At 49.3% G+C, this 15022-nt stretch overlaps 1 protein-coding gene across 1 annotated transcript in view; it reads right to left on the reverse strand.

Moving 5' to 3' along the window:
* Window positions 1-15022, reverse strand: part of L3MBTL4 (L3MBTL histone methyl-lysine binding protein 4) — a 192708-nt gene that overhangs the window by 91072 nt on the left and 86614 nt on the right. Inside the window, 1 exon segment of the mRNA XM_064481596.1 lies at window positions 2097-2199. Coding sequence (XP_064337666.1) covers window positions 2097-2199 — 103 coding nt within the window.

A 15022-nucleotide genomic window follows, 5' to 3' on the forward strand; every position in this document is an offset into this window, starting at 1 on the left:
GCCCCATCACAAGGCCAGGGCCAGAAGTCACAGCCCAGTCACAGAGCCGTCACCGGGGCAGCCCCAGGAACTGTGAGGTCCAGGGGTAGAAAGTCCCGGGCCTCCTGGTCCCCAGAATGTCTCATTCTTTATCAGAAAGACCACAAATAACAAATGTTGGCAAGGATGTGGAGAAAAGGGAGCCCTTGTATAATGCTGGTGGGAATGTAAATTGTGCAGCCAGTGCAGAAAACAGCACAGTGGTTCCTCAGTAAACTAAAAAGAGGACTACCCTACGACCCAGCAATTCTGCTCCTGGGTATATATCCCCCCAAAATGAAAACACTAATTCAAAAAGATACGTGCACCCCAATGTTCAGAGCAGCATTATGTACAACTGCCAAGATACGGAAGCAACCTGAGTGTCCATCATCAGATGACTGGCTAAAGAAGATGTGGTGTACACCTACTCAGCCACAAAAAAGAAAGAAATTTTGCCATTTGCAGCAGCGTGGATGGACTTGGAGGGCATTAAGCTACGTGAAGTCAGGCAGGCAGAGAAAGACAGATACTGTAATGATATCACTTACATGTGAAATGTGAAACAAAAACAAAAACAACTAGTGAATATAATAAAAAATAAGCAGATTCACAGACAGAGCTCAAACTAGCGGTGACCAGTGCGGAGAGAGGAGAGCGGGGCCCGGTGGGGCAGGGGAGGAAGTGCCACACGTTCCTGGATCTGAAAAGGCTACAAGGAGATGCTGTACAACCCGGGGAATATGCCAGTATTTCCAATAACTATACATGAAGGAGAACCTTTAAAACCTGTGAGTCACTCTGCTGTACACCTGTAACTTATAAGTGTGCATCAACTGTATCTTAATTAAAAAAGTAAAAAAAAATTTTAAAAGTCCCATTTTTCTCCCCATCACCTGTATTCAGTATCTCATTTTTTCCTAAGCTTCATAGAACGCTTTTTTTTTTTTTTTAAAAAAAAAAACCTTCTTTATTTTTACATTCTTCTAGTTTCTTCAGAAATTCTGAGGCCAACCATTAAAGGCCACTTGGTGGAGAAAATCATGTCACATATTCATAGTTGGACACTATCAACAAGAACAGCAGTCAGTCCCACAGGCACCACACTGGGTGAGGAGAGCTCAATGCCTTTCTTTTTTTTACAGATAGTGTGTCATATTTTATAAGTGTCACTGTTACATTTATACATAAAACATACTCAGGCACACTGCTGGGGAGCGTTCGCCATTCCTTCTTGCAGTGACACTTGCTTTGATTGGCTCAGAGCTGTTCTAAGCACTGGTTTCCAGAACGGCACCCACCTGGTCCACAAGGACTTCTGTTCGGATCTGTTACTCAAACAAGTGTTTACTTGCTTCACATGCGACATGGTTTATCCTTTTCTCTTTATACTTATCTGTGTATTTGTTTTATATATTTGTGTATTTGGACAAATTTGATGTCAATTCTGTTCAGTTTTAATTTACATGTTCTCTAACTTGATCACCAGCAGGAATAATTTATCCACACATGATTTTACCAACTGATGGGGACAGAAGCAGCAGTAAGGACGTAGACACTTTACTCACACTTGTTTTTCCTTGCAAGCATTATCCTCTCTGCACTATTGTTAAATATGTTTAAAACATATTTGTAATACAACTTAACACTTACTATTTTTATTTCTATCACAGAACCATCTCATCTCCAAATCAGTAAGACACAGAGAAAAAGAAATAGGGGCAAAGTGAAAACCGGAGGGGAAGGGCACGTGGCTCTGGAATTCCTCTAGAAGCAAGCACGACGGGGCAGTTGTGTGGAGAGGGTGCAGGCCTGGGGAGGGGTCCGGGGGGTGCGTGCTGGGGGAATGTGTGTGTGCAGAACAAGTCAGAGAGCAGAGATCGGGGAAGTGAGCTGGTCTGGGCCAGAAGGCGGGGCGGGCAGGCAGCAGGAAGGTCAAGGAGAGGCCTTGGAAACAGAGAAGGATGCTGGGGCGCATCCAGCTCCAGGAGAGTTGACTGTGATGCTTCCTACAGCTACTCATATGCATCATGTTTTAGTTCATCCCTGAAATAATTCAAATAAGAAAAAAATTTTACCTGTGATGTCCTGAATACCGCGGACCCCGGATATGGCCTATTCCTCGGCACCCCGGAGTAGGACACACAGCTTGACCTGGAAGGATTTTCACATCATTTGCTCCTTCAGGAAGTAAAAGAACATACCTTGAAACACCCTCAGTCAAGAAGAACTGGAAAGACTAGACTAAGCTACGTAAATGATCCTTAACAAGACTTTACCAATCGAAACAAACCATCACCCAAAACACTTCTCGGGTACTTGTGCAGTTTTATAAAAGTTTTGTAAAATGACTTAGCAGAGACCATCAGGGCTGGAATAGGTAACGTGACAGCCACTACCATCAGAGGCGGAGCAGCAGGAGGGGGCGTCAAAGGAGAAACAGACAGGAGAGCATCGCTGTCTCTGCCGGAGAGGAACACTGGCCCAGGCCATGCGGTCGTAAGCCAAGAACATGGGCGGGTGGTCCTGGGCTGTGCTTCCCCAGCAAACACCCCCCAACCACAGCAAGGCCCCCCCAAAGGCTGGGCAGACAGAGAACTGGCAAATAGGGTACCCCAAAGACATGACCGTGGCCCCACCCGGGCTGCTCAAGTGTGTCAGAACGGCTGAGGGTGCGCTGCTGCACTGGTGCTGTACAGTGCTGTGCGACACACGACGCGTGGACCACGCCACACGGCACCATGGCGTACACACTGCACTGCACTACATATCATCTATGTGCTGTACGGTGCTGCGCTGTGTGACACATGACGTGTGGACCACGCCACACGGCACCACAGCACATACGCTGTACTGTACTGTATCACACTATTTCACACTATACACACTCTGCTTTATATACTATAACACACAGTGCTGTGTTACACTGCCCTGCACACACTCCGTATACTCCACCATACCGCACTGTGCTGTCTGTTCTGGACTATGTTGTCTATTCTAGATTATACCATCTGTTCTAGATTAGACCATTCAACAGACCAGAGCTGCAGATCAGACCAGAGCCGAAGCCCAAGAGACAACCTAAAGATCGCCAGGACTGAAACCCCCCGCTCCGTTGTGTGACATTTCTGTCTGGTCCCCCCACCCCCTGGCTCTCTGACTTCCGTCTCCTGCTCAAGCCCCTCTGCCCTCGTCCTTGTCCACGCTCTCCTGGCCCCCAGCTCTGACTGGATTTGCCCACCGGGCGACGACAGTGTCCCCTGCAGCTTCTTCAGGAGCAAATGCTCCTTTTCTCCTACCCTGTGGGCCTCAGGACTGGCGAGAAGTCAGCGCCCTCTCCTTGCACCTTTTCTAGACTGTTCCCTTCCTACTCCTCTAAGACACCTGTTCCTTGAGGGGTCCCTGGGGCTCCATCACCACGGGCACCTCCTTGCTCTCGCTCTCCGGCCTCTGTCACCCCAAGTCGCCAGCCCCCGTGCTCTGCCCCAGCAAGTCACCAAGGCAGCCCCGGTACCCATGTGGTTGTCCTGCGCCATATGCCGCTCTCACAGGTCATTAACCAGCTCATCCCCAGTGGCCTCCTCCCTGAATCCATCTGAGCCACATGCACAAAGAAGACCCTCTGGACCTTGTCATCACCCCAAATGGCACCGCTTCCAGAGTCACGAAGCAAACAGCCCACCTGGCCACAAAATCACACTGTAGTCAGACTCCTTCCCAGGATCCCAACTGCTGCTGCTGCTTCAACATCACGGGAATTCCCAGGCCACCGACTTCCTTTCTTTTTCGATCATCGGTCCACTCTCTTCCAACTCCCTTCCCTTGTCTAAGATTCTACCAGTATTTCACCCTTTATTGCAAATAACATAACTCCCTGCCTCTCTGACCTTTCATCACACCTGCTTGTGGGAAAAAAAAGCCAAATCACGGAAAAAACACGCATCAACTGGACTACCCGCTGCCCCGTGTTCTGCGTGACTAACTTCCGGGGAAAATTGTGCAGCAGTGCAGATCAGGTGTTACCAAAACGACTGTCTTCGGTGTCGCCTGCGTCCTCTGCACGCCCCAGACCCCCACTGCCCTCCACCCTCTGGGACTCCGTGGCTGGCTCGCCGGCTGGCTCACTGAGAAAACAGAGGCCTGCTCATCTGTGCCTCCAATACCCCTCTTCCGCCTCAAAGCGGGGAGCACCCTGGCCTCTCCACAGAAACCCCCTGAGCACCAAGGTTTGGATCTCAGCTACCTCCCATCCTCCAGGAGCTTCAGGCCCTCAAATGCTTGGATTGCTCCCTGACTACTGAATCCTGTCAGCACACCAACATTTAGACCTACTCCAGTTTCCCTCAACAGAAAAAGAAACAAAGACAAAACAACAGAAACCAAATGCCTGAAACTCTACCTGGAAGCCACACCCCCTTTTAGCTGCTGTTCACTGTCCCCTTGGTGGCCAGAGCTCTCAGGATGACATCCCCATGTGCTCCAGCCCAGTTCTCCAACCACATACATCCGCCAACCTTCTGAGGCCACTACGGCCTCTCTGCCTCAGCCCAGCACGCACTGCTTGAGAGCACACCACCCGCAGTGCCCTGGTGCCAGACTGACTACAGCTGGCTGTTTCCACCTTGAACTGTTACTGTCCCCAGGCCTTGGTGACATCGCGCTCCGGCCTTCTGTATACGGGCATCCTCTTCTTTGCCAGGTGTTCACCCTTCAGTGAACTGACAATGTCAGAGAACCCCAAGGTTCGTTTCTGGGACATCCATCTCTTCATCAACCAACTGTATACCACAGATGCTCCGAGGCTACAGCCCAGGCAGCTCTGAGTTCTAGACCAGCGCATCCAACTTTCATTCAGCATCTCCACTGGGATCTCTTAAAGGCAGTTCAAACTCGACATGTTCGAAACTGAAGTCGTCACCTTGTCCCCCAGGCTTCTTCTCTTCTGGGCCGTTCATCTCAATAAGTCACATTAATCCTTGACGTCTCCTCACCCTCATTTTACTCCACCTCAACGTCCCACCAGTTCTCCACCTCATATACTGATCTCACCTGTCAACTTATCTCCATCACTCCTGCGTGGCCTCATCTAAGCCACCATCGTCACCCCCTTGGAGGACTGAGAACCATCCCTCATTCAGTCCAACTCCCTGTCTTGTAACCAGAGGGACATATTCAAAAACACGTCACCACACACTTTCCTATCAGCATCTCTCAGTGGCTTCTCACTGCTCCTGAGATTAGGTCCCAAATCCTGAGCCCGGCCCATCTGGCCCGACTCCTGTCTCCTCTCCAGGCATGTCTTGCTTGAGTTTTCTCCTCATCCAGCTCCCTGCTGGAATGAGCTTCCCGCCTCTCAGCCCGGACAACTCCTCCTTACCTTCCGGGTCACTGAGTGTATTCCACTTCCTCAGGCTAACTTCCAAGAGTTGGTTAGGTCCCCGTTTTTCATATTATTTACTTCAACTACAAATTACATGCTGATGTGTTTAGTGCGCGTCTCTCTCTCCCTTATTAGAGCTGTGAGCGGCAAGCCTGAGTGGATTCCAGCCTTGAGTCACCGCTCCCTGGTCTGACACGCAGCTGGCGCTCGGAAACGCTTACTGGCTCACCAGATGAGCGCCCCACCTTCTCCCCCGAGGTGCTCAGAGTCTAGGAAGGAGGCTTACGTGTACACTGGGAATTCGCATACCCGTGTGATTCTGTTGCAAAAACCTACTGATGGGGGCTGGGTCCCAGTGCGTTGTGATGGTAGAACAAATATTTATGCCTCAAGTACATTTTCATTAAACTCACTGAGCAATAAGAAGCCATGTCTTAGACACTTACTACACCCTCACAACTTTGCAAAACACCTTCAGGGATAAATAAAAGTAAGACCTGCCCTACCCAAAGGTAGCTTTTGGAAAGGGCATTGAAAAAGAAAATGATTTTTAAACATACCTGAAAATTGATGTTTAAAAACTGTCAACAAGTCCTAATTCAGAACTATGCTTGTGCCAGTCAGTAAAAAAAAAAAATAAGAATTTACGAGAAAAAGAAGAAACACAGGGTATGAACAGGCTCTTCTTCAAACTGTGCCTCACAATACGTTTCCAAGGCCACCAGCACAAAGGCCTGGAATCTTGGACCCACAAACAAACCCACAGGCCAGCTCCCTCCGCCAGCCGCCCAGACGCGGCTCCGGGCGGACAGCAGGCCAGCGGCTTCCCAGTGGGTACTTCTGAGGGTTTGCTTCAGGACTGTCTCGATGCGCGTGGCTCAATTAAGATTTGAAGTGATACTTTAAATATTTATCAATTCTCTCCTTGTTAGACCCATCAGGAGAGGCACCACCTCAACTCTCGGGAGAAGAGTTATCACGTTAAGAACCGCGACAAGGACGCAACAAAAAAGGACTCGAGAAGAACATGTGATAAAAACGCCACAGAATCTCACAATTTTCTTGGTAAATTTTGTAGGATGGAGTTTAATGGGCTGACCCAATGGTGATTCAGACAGAGAACTATCTGCTGGGAAGAAGAAATTTCTAAATTCTATAATGGTTCAGATTATTGCCTCTAGGATAAAGGGAACCTATAATAAAATTGATGTTTTTCCCCAAAAAACAACTGCATTTTCACCAAGAATATCTGACTTGTAACTTGTATATTTGGAGAATTAGGACTCAAGAATAAATGTTCTCAACTCGAAATTACTTCTACAGAGACCGTCCCCGACCATGTTACCCTTTCGTGCCTTCTGTTCACCACTTCACTAGTTGACCTGCCTCCTGCCTGTCAGCTGAGAACAGTGAGTGAGGACGTCTGCCTCATTCAAGCGTCCACCACCGCGTCCAGCCTCCGCTACGGGGGCCACCGGCACATAGTAGGTGCTGAATAAGTGTGTTTTCTGAATGAATAAATAACCAGAAAGACAAGAAGCATTCACACCGCTAAGCATTATTTTGGTACATCCTGACCACGATGCTGTGAGATAATCTCATTTTATCTCATGTCGGAGCTCAGACTGGGTAAAATCAAGTCTGCTAAGCCCATGAGCTACTTGCCACACCAGCAGTACAAGTAGCTCCTGATTTATTCCAAGTCTTCCAGGACAATTTCACTGGGGCAGGAGTAAATCTAGTGGCAGAGATCTTTCTACGAGGCCAAAAATGACATGGAAAATACCTTTGTAAATTGGAAATTATCTGAGCAACGAACAATGTTTATGCCACCATGAAACTATAGCAAGCTGTCCTCATGGACCCCCTTCTCAAGAACTCCACGGGTACCATCAGCTGCCAGGGCAGACGCTGCAGGTGCCCACCCAGGACCTATCCCCGGATGCCTTCTTGCCAATGAGCCCAGATTCGGTTGTGGGCAGCAACGTGCCCAGTGGAAACTGTTGGCTTTCCCAGCCTCTCTCACACCCAGATGTGGCCATTCGATGCCGTCCCAGACCATACGACCTAAGGAAGAGGCAATGAAAGGACGCCCAGAATGCTTTTCTCGCCTATTTTCAGGTGGCGCCGGTGCCGCTTTGCCCGTTTCCCCTCTTTGATCTTCACGGGACGTGGGTATGAGGGCTCCTGAGGCGACAAGCCCAAGGACAGAAGCAGCAGCGTTGACGAGGGCAGAGAATAAAGGAAGACGGGGCTGGGACCTGGGACACGCCAGGGAGGACCGACCACAGCGGTGTCTGCCATGGAGGAAAAATAACCCTCTCCTTGATGAAGCCGTTGTAAGCAGATTTTCATGTTACTTGCAGCTGAAGAATCCCTCGAACAAAACAGCAGTTTTACTGTATGTTTCCTTTGGGGAATCGAGCAATTGGTCTAAAACAAAAACTAGAGTTGATGGGAAAAATTAAATAAAAGAGACTGCACTCACCTCAAGAAGACGAGAAAGGAAACCATCCCTTATTTCAAAATGACCCAAACTGGCGACCTGAGGGATGGGAATGAAAAGGCTTATTATCCCGCCCAGAGCGGGTCAGAGGCTGAGCTCATCTCCCTCCCTCTGAGTTGGAGGCAGTCTCCTGTGGAGTTGTTCTTTTATTTGGTACAGAGGTGACCCGGAGCAGGATGACAACATGGACACTGAAGCAAATTAAGATGATCTATTCATTTAAACACAGACTGGCGCTGGCCAGCATCAAAAGTAAGGGCCAGGCAGCAGCATCCTTATCAGCACTAACTACCCATTGCTGAAAAGGGATTCAATTCAACCTGCTTCATTTAGCAAGTGTTTTATAGAGAAATGACATTAGCATGGTAGGAAATCCACTCAAAGATGCACAAAAAAGTAAAACAGATTCAAATGTCACTGATAACAGACAAGTAAGACACTATTTCTTCTTAATTCTGAAATAAAAATAACCACTGCGGGTTATTCATTCACTTAAAGAGATAACCCAGTGGCTGTTATGTGCCAGACCATGCTCCGGGTGCCAGAGATATGGTAGCAAACTAAATAGAAAGACCTGTGCCTTTCAGCAGCCCCTCTGGGGCCCAAGACGGAGTAAACAACAAATACAAACTATGTGACAATCAGACAGTGACAGTGCTGGGGCGAGGGAGGGGAAGCGAGGGGGTGGGGGAGCGATGCTGTTTTAAGGTGGAGCCGTCAAGGAAGACGTCCGATGTTGCAACAGGATCCTTTATGGAGTGGAGGCTCGAGGAGTCCTGGGATGACCGCAGGAAGGCCAGCATGGCTGGAACCCCATGGACACTGGAAAGGGTGCAAGAGATAAGGTCTCAAGGGCCACAATGAGGGTCTCTCCCTTGGGTGCTGGGTTTGATGGCGGACGCTGTTAAGCACTGAGCGGGGAGGGAACCATTGGGGACATAAGTCACTGAAGCCCTGTTCCTTGAGAAGCATTTACTTCCACTTGGAACCTGTCAAGAGCTTGGGGCAGGCTTCTGCACTGCGGCTGGGACATCCGTACCTGGTATTAAAGCCGTGACTAGGATGCGGAGATTTTTAACTGATGGTAATGAAGGCATGTCTGGAACTGTGAAGTTGCCCAGGAACCTGCAACTTTCTGAGTTCCAGGTTCTACTCACGCAGCCCAACCCATGAATGAACAGGACTCCAGGGAGGCCACAATCAGGCGCCGGGACCCGGGAGAGATGCCGGAGGAGTACAGAGCATGTAAAAGCATGTCCCCTCCTGCAAGCTGCACCCAGGTCTGGGGGGGCAGCGTGGGGAAAAGTGATGTGTAGAGATCCCGCAGTGAGGCAGAGTCTGTGGAGAAGAGCAGAGGCCTGAGGACCAAGCTCTGGGAAACACGACACAGAGACCAAAAAGGAGGAGTGAGGAAGGAGGCTGGGAAGGAGCAGGCTGCAAGGATGAGGAAAGCCAGGAGAACCCATGAAGCGGGGCCCCGGGGCTGCACGTGTGGCCGAGAGCAGGGCTGGGAGGACCGGGGCTTGCAGTGGACAGACACCAACAAGCCAGACTGACGTTCAAGGGAGAATGGAAGAGAAGAAAGGGGAAAATGATGGCAGAAACTACTTTTTACAAGAATTTTACTATAAAAGATGATATAAAAGTGGGCAAGAAGGTAAAAAGAAAAACCTTTTAAAAAAAAGTAGGCAAGAAGGTTTTTTCCTTTCTGTTTCTATCTGAGTGACGACAGGAATGTTGCAGTAGAGGAAATCTGACTGTAGAAAGAGAGGGTGTAATTGTGGGGACAGGTCCTTGAGTCACGAGGGCACCGCGGTGGCAGGGAGGCTGGACCGCGGACGGGTCAGTGGAAGGCAGGCAATCCCTGGGGACTAGACAGGGAGGGTGCAGGCAGTTGGGGTTGGAGGGACCCACTTCTCCACTAAGAGCTCTTACTTCCTCAGCCACGCAGGCAGTGAGGTCATGGGCTGAAGCTGAGAATGGGGCAAAGAGAGCAACCGGAGTAAATCTAGAACTAAAAATGAAAAAATAAAGCAAACCGGTAATGTATGCATGTCCTCACTTCAAATAATTAAGCTTCCTCTTTCTTCATTTTGGATTGGAGACTTTTAGGTTAGTATCCTTTTTTTCCCACCCCCACGCCCCAGGAAATTTATATTACAGTTTGCCAAGAAGATTTAATGAAATAATTACCCCAAATGTTGGAGAATGCAAATAATAAGCATATCTTTCAAACTGAAATTATAGGTTAACCACACCTATTCTCCATCTCCTAATGAAATTAGGGACAATAAATCCCCGCTGGGCGATAATAATGAGCTTATCAAAAAGAAGAAGAAAACAGCGCAAGCAAACAGCACAGCTGCCGCACTGGGTTTCAGGCTGTCGGGTTTCATGACGTAAAAATGGAAGAGAACAACAGGTTTGTGAAGTGAGAATGCAGGAAGAAAAGGACTCTAAGAACATGACTGTTAGACTCACTTGCTGATGGGGAAGAACTCTGAAGTCTGACCAGGACAGTGTTAGCAGGGAAGGGAGCTGACCATCCCCCTAAGGCAGAGTTGGGAGGGCCAGTGGGCGTGGTGCTCACCACACGGGCCCTTCCTCTCAGGGCCCTGGGGCCAGGGGGGGCAGTGGCCTGGGCAGAGCGGGCCTGGCAGAGCTCCTGAGCGGCCAAGGGGAAAAGCAGAACGTGCTTCCCTGGGCTTCACTCCATCTTTCAATGGAGACAGCGGAGCAGCTGGCGAAGATTTTCTTAGCAAAATTTAATAAGATGCTCTCATCGCACGTTCAGCTTTAAGTGAGAGACAGGATGGTACAGATGTAAGTGGGTAACCACGCGAGGGTCCCGGGCAGGGAGGGGGCGTGTCTATAGGGGTGCAGCATGGGGGAGACCAGGGCTCTGCTGGACAACGGGGCGATTCGGCCCGAGGTACTGCCATGAAGCCCCTTAGCCCTGAGGGGCCTGGCCTCCGTGAGCACGGGGGGACAAGGCCGTGAGGAGGTGGTGGTACACGACCCGAGGGAAGGGAGAAATACAGATCTACCCTGAGTCCCCTCCCATTCACACACTCTGAAGTAAAGAATTTGGACCATCAGTTTATATAACTACTGAAGTACACACATCCAGGCTCTCTTTACATTACCGAACAGCACAGGCCTTCGTAAAATGCCAGCCTGCTTTGTAACCCATTTTTAACCCTTCAAAAAATCAGGGAAACGACACCCTTGGGTTATGGAAGGGAAAGCTGGGAGAGGCCCACACAGGTAACGCAGAAGCACAGGATTCAGGGCAGAAAAGCCTTTCCAGACCGTTGGCACACGGAGAAGCTGGTTTACACGTAACTAAAGCAAACTGCACTAGACCTGCATCTAACAGATAACCTTACAGTGAGGACACGAAGGCGACATGGCATCTGAAAGCATTTAATACAAACACTGCTTCACTGGGCTGCCCTATTCTTTTTTCATTATTTTTAAGAGAGAAATCAAAGCAGGTGTGCTGTCTTCTACACTTTAACTTTCATACAGACTCCCTCACAGATAACATGAAAAAGCAAAACCTCTTTCTTACTTCCTGAACCTCCTTGGCTTAGCTTTCATATAAAAGCAGGTTTTTCAAAATATGACTTGTTACTTGGTTTATGTGAATAGGTTATTTCCATGTAATTTAAGTGAAAATGCTGCAAACCCGCCCCCTCCTCTCTGCCTCTGTCTTGCATTCATTCTCTCTCCCAGCCTCCATTTCCATTTCTCTGTTTCTTTTTCTCTGTCTCTGGTCCCCTCCCCACCTCACTCCTTCCACTCTGCCTGCGGCAACAAAGGACTAAACAGAAGACACAAGGCTGGTCTCCTCAGGACACACGGGACAGGCCTGAAACTGTCAGCGCATCGTGGTCACTGATGGCTTGTTTTTGAGCGTCCCCAATCCTCAAAATGCTTTTTACCCCTTTTACTAAAAGAGAAAATTAGTTACTAAGTTCCATTTTCATTTGAAGTGTCACACATAATTTGCCAACCAAAAAAAATCAAACTGCTTGGTTGCTGCCAGAAACGTCCTCTGTCCTCATAACCAAGCGTGTATAAACACAGAGCACCCTCTGTAAATCTAGACTCCAAGTGGGGAGATAAGAGCATCTTTCCAACGACCTGAAATCACACCTGAAGCAGTGACCACGGTGCCCGCAACCCCTCCTCAAATCAGCCTGGATCTCGTGGCCACGCTAAGAACTTTCATGACCAAGAAGCTTTAGGCCACTTGTCACAGAAAATTCTGGGAGCCACTGGAGAAACGCTTTTAAATATTTAAGGAAGAATGATGTGTCCCCGCGGTTCCTTCTCTGAGCCTAACTCTGCTGCAGTGAATGACGCTCCCGCAGTGAATGACCTGAGACCAGTCTTGGCAGAACTGCCCTGTTTCTAACGGGAAGGGAACCCTCCCCTTGACGTTGGTCAGAGACACTCGGATGAATCTGAAGGAGTCTCTCCCCCTCCCCCTAAGACCTGGGTCCCAGTGTATTCACAGGGGGCCCTGGATTGGTCTGGATTACAGACCTGACAAGAGGACAAGCCCTCACAAGTCAGGTGGGAGAGCTGCCCCCGGGGGAGCCCCATAAAGGGGACACAATTGGCCAGCCTCCCTCATGCGGCCTGATCAACGGCACAGGCGACGAAGCTGGCATTCACTGCAGGCATGAAGGTGCTCCACGTGGGGTCCGAGCGTCCCAAGTCTAACCTGCCCTCGGCCGTGTGGGTGTCCACAGTGCCTGCACCCTCTCTGCCATTTCAGTCCCATCTAAAGAGCAGACAGGGCTCCGCAAGGGCAGAGGTCGTGGGCACAGCAGGACCCGGAGAGCCTGGGACCCACCAGAGGGGGAGAGAGGTCCCACTTCTCGCACACACAGTGGGGAAGAACTCAAAGATGTTCAAATATGTAAATTTCCAGGCCCCACATAATCAGAATTCTAGAGGTAAGCTTGGCAACCGTATTTCTTAAGTCCTCCCCGTTAAGTCAGGTTGGGAACCACTCACGGAGTCTATCTGACTATTTTTGCAACTAAGGACATAAAGGACTAGAAGGCTGCATCCTCTGTGCCAGACCACACGTCCTGTTCTGGCGACAGGACAAGAGCTCAAGGTCCCTGAGCCGCAGGCCTGTGCGCTTCTCACCCCGCTGCGCTGCCCAGTAAGCAAGTGCTGTACGCTCCCTCCACCTCCACGTGTCTAGACACACAAACTTAATTGACGATCCCTAGCTTTGCAAGACAGCACAGCCACACGCATCAAAGTAGACAAATATCTCAGAGGGACAGAATGAAGGCTGGGTGATCCCACCAGGTCCTGCGGTGACACGTGCTTTGACTTGCTTGCAAAGCTCAGAAGCTGATCCTCGCGTAAGATGTGACCCCCTGGTGTCGCTACACTTCCCCTGGCTGCCTGGCGTCACATAAAACTTGGTCAGAGGTTTTTAAATAAAAACGTCCTCCCGCACTCTAATGACCTGCATTACGAAACAGGTCCACGGACACGAAAAAGAAAATGATGACTTTAAGGGAAATGATGGAGGATGTGGCTGTGAATCTAAAAAACACAAGCTTGCTCATTAAGGTAACGGAAACTTACAAAACCGTATTTCTTTTACTCTGTTTTACGATTCCTCAGGACATGAAAGCTTTTAATGCCCAGGAAAACAGTCATGTGAAGCAGCACTAAGGGGAGCGTAGGATGGGGAGTCAGGGGGCGCCGTGCCTTGAAGGAGAGGGTGGGAGCTGCGGACGGACAAGCAGCAGCTGTGTCCTCGGCCCTGATGCCAGCAACTCTCTGGTGACGGCAGAAGTAACGTGCACAGGAGAAATGTCTGTGAAGGAATGATGCCAGGCAAATTAGGACTGTTCTAAAGAATGCTCCAGGGTGGGCAAGATGCCACAAGCTCCGTCACTGCGGTCACCAGCACAGAGCTAGGTCCCACAGGACTTTCTAATTTCTAACATGGGGCTCATTATATTTGAGATACCAAGTGAATCTTCCTTCAGTGACAACAGCAACATTACCCAAGACGGGCAGACCCTCCTTCAAGTGCTGCCCCCAGGCAGGCAGTCAGGCAGGCAGTCAATCCCCCAGTCACGCCCTGTTGGGGGCACATATACACAATGGCTGCATCTCGTCCCCTTCCCCTGAAGGCAGTGTGGCTTCCTGAATAGGGTGAAAACTCAGAGAAATCCTGAAAGGTCTCCACGTCCACAAATCTGGGCAGACATGACTCATAACCTGGGACAGGGTAAGAGCTGGATTCACCCACTGTCAAACCACTGAGCACTCCGTGGCTTTCGGGAGTTAGTGTGCGTTTGTTTCAATATCAGCGGCTTTGCCCAGAGCTGCACCTTGTTTACACACAAGCCACCAGGGTCTGCAGTGGGCAGCTAAGACCGCCTGGCCACCGGGCAGTTAAGAACAGCGTGCAGCGTCAGAGAAGAGGGTGTGCACAGGGCTCGGGGCCGCGCTGGGCGCCAGGGACGGGGCGTTAGGACAAAGCAGGTGAGTTCTGCCCTCACAGCAGCGGAAGGCGGAGCGCACAGATGAGCACTTCAGCAAGGAACATTTAAAACATGAACGTCGTTAAGACTATAAGCACATTTTGAAATGTATTGTTTTTCCCTGGTAAGTCTATCACGTAAATCTGTAATTAGGGACTTCTAAAATAGCTAACTTTTTTTAAAAGCACAATATGCTGTAATTGTCTATTAAGGCAATGAGCACTCAGGGAACCCTAAACTGCTGATTATTTGCTCGCTGTATTTTGGAGGAACAAGTACTCAAGATCCCTTATGAAATCCTCCTTAAAATAGGATGAAATTGGAAATGTGCCGTTCCCTGGCTAAGTTAAAAATCTTCATTTTTCCCCTCAGAATGCCACCCATCATGATCATATTTATCATTCCAGATCTGGGCTATAATCACGTTAACTCTTATTTTATCATCTAATTGAATCTCCATCTCGACAGAGTAAGTTTTCTAATCTCAATTAGAAATTGGGTCCCAAATGTTTCTAATCCCAAAGGTCCCAAATAGGGCTTTATTAACCATCCATTTCTTAATGAAGATTTGAGTCGTTTATCTCA

Source organism: Camelus dromedarius, chromosome 32 (genome assembly GCF_036321535.1).
Source record: "Camelus dromedarius isolate mCamDro1 chromosome 32, mCamDro1.pat, whole genome shotgun sequence".
NCBI classification, from domain to species: domain Eukaryota; kingdom Metazoa; phylum Chordata; class Mammalia; order Artiodactyla; family Camelidae; genus Camelus; species Camelus dromedarius.